The sequence below is a fragment of the Lissotriton vulgaris genome, chromosome 7 (genome assembly GCF_964263255.1).
Source record: "Lissotriton vulgaris chromosome 7, aLisVul1.2, whole genome shotgun sequence".
NCBI lineage: Eukaryota > Metazoa > Chordata > Amphibia > Caudata > Salamandridae > Lissotriton > Lissotriton vulgaris.
The window spans coordinates 315,859,635-315,867,517 of NC_141695.1; the positions used below are offsets into that span (position 1 = coordinate 315,859,635).

At 44.4% G+C, this 7,883-nt stretch overlaps 1 protein-coding gene across 2 annotated transcripts; it reads left to right on the forward strand.

Moving 5' to 3' along the window:
* The first annotated feature begins 494 nt into the window (after positions 1–494).
* On the forward strand, positions 495–7,646 carry PRMT1 (protein arginine methyltransferase 1). 2 transcript variants are annotated; one of them, XM_086930136.1, is made up of 11 exons: positions 506–589; positions 1,683–1,736; positions 2,649–2,750; positions 3,034–3,189; positions 4,115–4,178; positions 4,650–4,792; positions 5,017–5,104; positions 5,824–5,939; positions 6,018–6,168; positions 6,534–6,655; positions 6,740–7,646. In XM_086930136.1, the coding sequence occupies exons 1-11, from the start codon at positions 560–562 to the stop codon at positions 6,821–6,823; spliced, it is 1,110 nt and encodes a 369-aa protein (XP_086786262.1). In that variant the 5' UTR covers positions 506–559; the 3' UTR covers positions 6,824–7,646. The 2 variants fall into 2 exon arrangements, with proteins under 2 accessions (XP_086786263.1, XP_086786262.1); XM_086930137.1 differs by lacking the exon at positions 1,683–1,736 and having other exon boundaries at positions 495–589.
* Positions 7,647–7,883: the final 237 nt, after the last annotated feature.

Below are 7,883 nucleotides of genomic sequence, written 5' to 3' on the forward strand. Positions count from 1 at the left end.
TCATGTTATGCATAAATATGTTTGGAAGTAATTAAAGGAAATTATTGTTCCCAAAATCAAGAAGTAGTGACCTGAATTATTTTTCGATTATCCTTCTCGGGTAAACTTGGATTTCTATATATATTCTTACACGTAAGTCTGTGGTCGTTTGCCCTGTCAAGTAGCCTCCGCGGCTAGCCCTTGCTTTTTCATTACTTTCACTTCTGTTAATGCCATAGTGATGGTTATTTTGCCAAAGATTTCGATATTAAAATGGAAGAGCAGATATATTTCAATATTTCTAGCAGAAATTAAAGTCGCCGTCTGAACTCGTCACTCGGATTGACGTCAAAGGGAAGGTGGGTATCATGGCACAATGACAGGCCAATGAGAGAAGGCAGCAGAGTAACGGACGCGCAAGTCCTCGAATAGAGACTCTAAGGGTCGTGACGTAGTGGCGGATAGACGGCAATATCCACCAGTGACTGTGTTAAGGGGCGGGCCAGGTTGCAAGCTCGCTTATATAGAGGCCATCGTGGCATGTCGCATTTCTCTCCGTTTAGAACCCGAAGATCTTAAGATGGCGGAGGTTGGGAGTTGTACGATGGAGGTGAGTGGGTACCGTAGAACGTAAATCGAATCATCGCCGTTAGGTTTTTCTGTGCTCACGTCGCCCTATGAGTTTTAAAAGCTCTATTTAGCATACAATAGGTGGTATCTACGTTGTTTTCCCGGAGCTCGTTCTTTCTCACGTTGCCGGTGGCTGACCCCAGTCTCTAGTGTTAAATTGTAACGACCACAAGGCTTCCTTTATATCGTTGGTGTTATGTTCTGGGGCATGATTGTGGTAGTAGTATACATCTCTTCATGGCTCTCACGGTTGTGATGTGGAACAAAGACCAGCCTGGCCTATTTCAAGCCGAGCGACCGCTAAATATTGAGCTGTATGGTGTCTCGATTGTTATGGATGTGTCTATAGAACCAGTTGACTGCTTTGCTGTAGTAGTGAACACACAACGCGGCCTCTCTAGCCTTATGAAGCTTAAGAAAATTAAGTTTGTTTTTGTGCGCTTTTGGTAGCAGTATTACAGTAAATCGATATGCCTTTGTGATCTCAATAGTGTTCAATAGCGCCAAATTGTGCTTAAATGTGTTGTGCGGTGTGAGATTCGTAAACGCTTTGGATGGTATGGTGGTCCGCGCGAAGTGATTTAGAACAATAACGCCGGGTTCCAGAATGCTATTCATATCCTTGCTTCCCCCGCATGGACTGCCTTCCCGCCAAGATCATGCAGTCTAGCCATTGCAGTAACTTGCACACTATTCTAGAAATTCCGTGATTGGTTTGAAAAACACTTGGAGATGACGTTCCTCCCACAATACCAGAGGCGGGTGTCTTATAACTACATTTTCTGTCGGGCCAGTGTTTCCCCTTTTGCTAAGTTTAGTTCACCATTCTTTCTAGATTACTAACACTATCTAATTTAAGCTGTTTTAAACGTGCTGGGGTCGCACCCTGAATCACCTACTATTTCTTAGCTCATTGATAACCGTGCAGGGCTGCTTCCTCACGTTTATTTTGGGTGTCAGTATACTTTGTTTATCTGCTCTCCGCCAACCTTAACCACAGGCCATAAATTAAGCATTCGACTTTTTGTTAGAATTAAGCTAATTCAGTTTGTTTCCCTGTCACTTTTTCCTAGAACTTTGTAGCCAAGTTGGCTAATGGACTGAGCCTGCGGAGTCCAGTGGAAGATGTAAATATCCTTTCGGTGCATGGCTAGCCAGCCTGGCTATAGTCTTAGAAGAAACACCTGCCACACACACTGCATCCTATGTTCACATGGCAAGCCTTGCCCATGGGTCCCTAAAAGCTTATATGCTGCCTTGGACCCACGGGCAGGTAGAGGACCTCTGTCGCCTCAGGGTTTACGGTATAGTACTAATGTCTCCAGTGAACATAGGACAGCGGAGTGCATGGTAAGTGTTTAAACATTCTCCCCCCGCTTGTGTAAAGCAGCCTTAATAAAAAATAGTCATGAAAGTTCACAATTATGAACTTTGAACCCCCACGACCCTGAGAGGAGTTATTCGGCTTCGTTTAGGTGGCCTTTCATGAACCAATGAGTTTTGGGCTGCAGTATAAACGGCATGCAGTTCATTCCAGGGGTGTCTTGAGACTCCTATTAGGTAAAATGGGTATATCTGGCACTTTTATCCAGCTGGCTGTCTTTATGCTAGTCGCAGCACAGCATACTTTACATGTCTTTGACTTTTTGCCCAGGGTTTGGTCTCAGTTTTTCATATTGCCCTAGACACCGTCCCAACCCATGACTGACTTACTCGTTGTTTCCGTTGTTCCTTAACTTTCCGTACAGCTTTTGGATATAACCTTGTTCATTCATTTCCTGATGTTGTTCCACACTCTGGGTATATTTTAACTGGGGGTATCTTCAGGATAGTATTGCATGCAATTTGTATGTCTTTGTTTGCATTTGGTGGTTGCGTGAATATGAATGGGTGCGTGCAAAGTACTGGGTTATGGGAGGGAATAATGAGGACCACTGGTCCCATTTTGAACGATTAACTACGCTATCATCTGATGAGTTGAAATGACTTGTGATGAATACTGAAGTTGCATGTCCTGAGTGCTTTTCATGTTTTTTTAGGTTTCTTCTAACCAACCTGATGATGCAGTGAAACCAACAGCAGAAGAAATGACATCTAAGGATTACTACTTTGACTCCTATGCGCACTTTGGCATCCATGAAGTAAGTGGTGCGAAAGACCGCTCGTGATGTTTCGTGAGAATACATTAGTTCGGGCTGTATTTTTTAAAGCGTTTTAAAACCTGAATTTAAACCTTACTGATTTGTGGCTTGTTTTGTGAGGCTCAACATTACTTTGAGTGCGTTGTGCTTCGAAGGCAGTTTTTATCTTAGCTGTCTGATAGTGAATGGTCCCATGTGATTTCGTGCCCCTGAATTTGCAGTACTCGTGACCTCGGACCAGTTGTACATGCATTTTTATCACGTGCCCTTTTGATCTCACCAGGAGATGCTGAAGGATGAGGTTCGCACTTTAACCTACCGCAATTCAATGTTCCACAACCGGCATCTCTTCAAGGACAAAGTGGTGCTCGATGTGGGTAGTGGCACCGGCATCCTCTGTATGTTTGCTGCCAAAGCAGGCGCCAAGAAGGTCATTGGGGTGAGTAGACTATTTAGTTAACAAATATTTATCTAAAAAAGGTTCTAAATTCGGTATTCTATTTCACTCAAAAAAACTGAGCGCATGGACTTGGAGGAACAATAACCATTTGTATGGTATTTAGGCGACCTCACTGAAAGATGTAAAGGAGACCAAATGGCTAGTAACGAATTGACTTTCAATGAGGGAACCTTTGATTGTATGGTCTTAAGGATTTGTGTTAAAATGCACTCAAATATTGGATTTTATATGGAGTCCACACAGCATGTATTCTGAAACAAGTCCAACATTCTGTTAGCGTTCTTCAGTTTACGTTTATAATCTGAAACTTAAATGCACCTTCTAGAAAGTGAGGCAAGGGGGTTGATATTAATCTGCGTACGCAGACATAACAGGGTACCGGAGGTATGGTCTTAGTTTTTGTGCATATGGAGAAGAGGCAAACTGAGCCTGTTCAGTATTAATTACTAAATTGTTGCCATCATATTTGACCTCTGTAGTGCCAGTGTAACATCCAGATACAGGAATAACGGGCAAAGTTCAACCTTCACAAATGGCCTTCTATTGCACACCAACACTTCGCTTGCAGCCTTTTTAAGTAACCACTTTGTTAATCTGCAGATTTTTGTAAATTCTCAACACGACTGCAAAATCGCACAATTGAAGTTACCCATGTAGGCAACCTGTAGTGGCTACTGGTATTTACTTACTTCTCGTCTGAAACTTAGACTAGGGGACTCCACCGAGCAGACAGCTCAGTTCTGTCCAGCCACAATATACAGTAACCTGCCTCCATATTTAAGGGCCACCCAAAAAAATACAAATCCGCAGCTAGCTTATATGCATGACCTTGAACTGACCAATGTATACCTGCTCTTTTCGTGACGATCACTGGCATGTGTCAATGTGAACCTTTTTTTTCCAGATTGAATGCTCTAGTATCTCGGACTATGCCATCAAAATTGTGAAAGCGAACAAGCTGGATCATGGTACATATTTGCAGTTGACTCTTGCTAAGATTTTAGTTCAGATGCGTTCATATTGGTGGGGGCCTGGATATGAAACTTCATTACGCCCCTAAAACAGACCAACATGCTTAATGGGGTTTGTATTTAGTGAATGTGGCAGAAACGCTATAATGTGCCATCAGCTCGTACTGAATGGAAGTAAGTGGGTGGGGTGGTGCAGTTCTCAGAATGACCTTTAAGTATTCCTTTTCGCTCCCCATTGGTAATGAAGGATCACACTTAGGATACTTTTGCCTTTCAGGATATCCTGTCTGGCTGCTTCTAGCAATCATATTTTACCTAAAAGCAATGCACTGCTTGAATTCCTAAATATGCTCAGGGCTTCCAAATTTAATAGAATTGAGTAGATATTTTATGGGGGGCGGGGAGGGTTGCAGAGCATCGTTTCGGTATCTCCTTTGCACATGGTAATTTCCTTTGTTTTCTCTCCAGTGGTCACGATAATAAAGGGGAAAGTGGAAGAGGTTGAACTGCCTGTGGAGAAGGTGGATATAATCATCAGTGAGTGGATGGGCTACTGCCTGTTTTACGAGTCCATGTTAAACACCGTCATTTACGCCAGGGACAAGTGGCTGGTGAGTTGCCTTTCATTGGGGGCTGTGACGGAGCGGGTTTCACGTTTCCCCATAGTACTTATTCATGCAGGTTTCATTGCTAAGGCACACACCCTTTCTGTCCAGATGGGCCCTTGGCGCCATTTGCTACTCATACTTTCTGAGATTACTTAACCCCCTCCACACCTGGACCACTGGTTACATGTTCTTGCACATTGATCATCACAACGATCTTTATTCCTCAGACTCCAGACGGGCTGATCTTCCCGGATCGGGCAACCCTGTACGTCACCGCCATTGAAGACCGACAGTATAAGGACTACAAGATTCACTGTAAGTAACGGGCCCGGGTTTATCGTGACCTAAAGCTGTGAATGATGCGTTGGCATTTTTTATAACAGCATAGTCTGCTGCTACAAGCTTAAATTACTGAGCGATCAGGTTCTCATCGGGGAAAATTGTGCCGGTCTTGCCCTCCTAGAAAGTAACAAATGCGCCTCTTGTATTCTGCATCTTATTTAAAGCGTGGCATTTTAAATGGCTGTTTTTAATTTACATGAACGAAGCAAAGCATTTTTAAGGGCAGGCTGATTTCCGCTCAGTATTTCATGTCGTAGATGGACCATTGCCCAAATCACCGTTGGAAAAATTAACTGTCTGGGCATATGCTAACCTTATGAGCACCAGTCTTTTTCAGATGTCGACAACTGAAGTGAAATTTTATTAGTGTAGTGTGTAAGCTGTAATTAATAATTGAGGCATGCCGTGGCAGCACAATCCTATAAAGTGACCCTGTATACGTAAATGGTACTAATGTGTGGTGGGCTTGTAGTCTGTAGGAATACCCGCACGGCAATGGCCCGCAAAAACGGTAGCTTCATCAATGACCTCTGGGCATATGCTGATCACCTCAAAGTTGTGACTGACCACTTGGTTTCGGTGCAGGACATTGAACCAGGTCTCCTGTTTCTATTGAGTCGCTTGTCATGCTGCATGCTAATGCAGGAACTGCGGTGTTGCTTGCTGAGTCTCAATTCGCTTTCTCCCCGCAGGGTGGGAGAATGTGTACGGGTTTGACATGGCGTGCATCAAGGACGTGGCCATTAAGGAGCCCTTGGTGGATGTAGTGGACCCAAAGCAGCTGGTTACAAATGCTTGTTTAATTAAGGTGAGCTGATCCTCCATGGTCTTTACATTTGATAGTCTCCTGTTTCCTCAGCACTAATCCTCAATCTGTCTCTTGTAGGAAGTTGACATCTATACTGTGAAGGTGGACGACCTGACCTTCACCTCCCCCTTCTGTCTGCAAGTGAAGCGGAATGACTACATCCATGCACTGGTCGCCTACTTCAATATCGAGTTCACGCGCTGCCACAAACGGACCGGCTTCTCCACTAGTAAGTGCTGGATTTCAGGGGCTCTCAGTGGGAATGGTGCTGCATTCCCTTCTACTTGGTATTTGGGCGCAGGCAACACTAGTCCTACTGTTTAACTCTCCTTGTTCTCATTTCACTCTTGGTTCCAGCCTCAGTGCAGTCTGCCGAGAAGCACCCTGTGCTTCGTATGCACTCTGAACACGTTGCCTCAGTTTTATTAATCCACAGTGCTGGCTGCTAACACTTACTACCCATATGCTCCATGTGAAGCCGGTTTCAGCACGCCTGCCTCCAAACTCCCTTCCTGTCCCCCTCGGGCTAGAGTGAAGCACTGTACAGCTTGCCTCCTGCATCGGCCACCCCTAAGCCTCTTCATCTCTTTTCAGGTCCAGAATCCCCGTACACCCACTGGAAGCAGACAGTATTCTACATGGAGGACTACCTGACGGTTAAAACCGGCGAGGAGATCTTTGGCACCATCGGCATGAAACCAAACGCCAAGAACAACGTAAGTGTCCGCTCAGATGTGTGTGCTCATGGTTGTTGACTAGGTCGGGTTCATTGCTGCTCACTGTGCCCCTCTCTCTTACAGCGGGACTTGGATTTCACAGTTGACCTGGATTTCAAGGGACAGCTCTGTGAGGTGTCCTGTTCGACGGACTACAGGATGCGTTAAATCATGTGGAAGAGGGAATTTTTCGTTTCATCGTCTACAGGATTCCAGGCTGAAGAAAATATCTAGTTCTTGACACGTCACTCAACATTTAGCTGTGTGTTTTTCACATATGGCAAACCTTATTTTAATCCCGCTGCTAGCCGTTCAGGGGAGGGGAGAGGTTTTTGTAGGACTCAACTGATGTTCTGTGCCTGATGAACATCAAGGCCCCGGAACCTTGTGGCTAGAATTTTATCCAATCCAGCATTTCCCTCCTGTGTAAATAGTGATTCCCAAAAGTCATTGATTAAAGAGCCAGGCCATGCAGTGTTTGGGAGTAAAGAGGTGGGACTGGTAGTTCTAGATCTTTCATGTGCAGCTTATGTGCACTGGTGCTCCTTATCGTCCAATGGCAGGCTGCACATCACGGGGTAGGCTCACTCAAATTCATACCTGTCTTGTCTTTCCGGGGGTGGGGTGGGGAGAGGATTACATGCTCAGATCAACCTAGGAAGCAACAATCTTCTGTTAAAGAATCTGGCCCACTTTTTAGACTATTGGGGTCCCCAGTAGTTCAGTGGCTCAGTTCTGAGATGCACTTTGGTATTTGTTCACAGGTTTTAACAGAAGAGCACTGCCTCTTCTGGAAGAAAGTGTGTTATTGTGCTATTTTGGCAAGTCCTTTGAGTTGGATATAAAGGGGGGGGGGGGAGGAGGAAGAGTCGTCCATTGTGGTTTTTGTTTTATTTTTTTACAGGACTTCTCAAAGGCTAAACATTGTGACTGTTTCATAACTTATGTTTTTATATGGTTGCATTCATGATAAAATAAAAGGTGAACTGTGCTTCCAGTTTGTCAAGCTTTCATCCCTTTGTGGAACACATGTTGGGCCAATTGATTACCTGCAAGGTCATCCATTTTCTGGCAGATTAGTATTTTGTCTGCATGTCTCCGCTCTTGCAGCAAAACTGTATCTGATACAGTACAAATTAGCGGTTGGTGCTGACCCATTTTCTCCTTTTTAGTAGGTACTCTTCAAATAAGGACGTTGGAACTAAAGTTGAACCAAACCTGGAGTGAC

Coding starts and splice junctions, on each gene's coding strand:
- PRMT1 (XM_086930136.1), top strand. CDS start 560: ATGGCGGAGGTTGGGAGTTGTACGATGGAG. Junction 3,190..4,114: donor GCGCCAAGAAGGTCATTGGG/GTGAGTAGACTA, acceptor TTTTTTTTCCAG/ATTGAATGCTCTAGTATCTC. Junction 5,105..5,823: donor TAAGGACTACAAGATTCACT/GTAAGTAACGGG, acceptor TTCTCCCCGCAG/GGTGGGAGAATGTGTACGGG.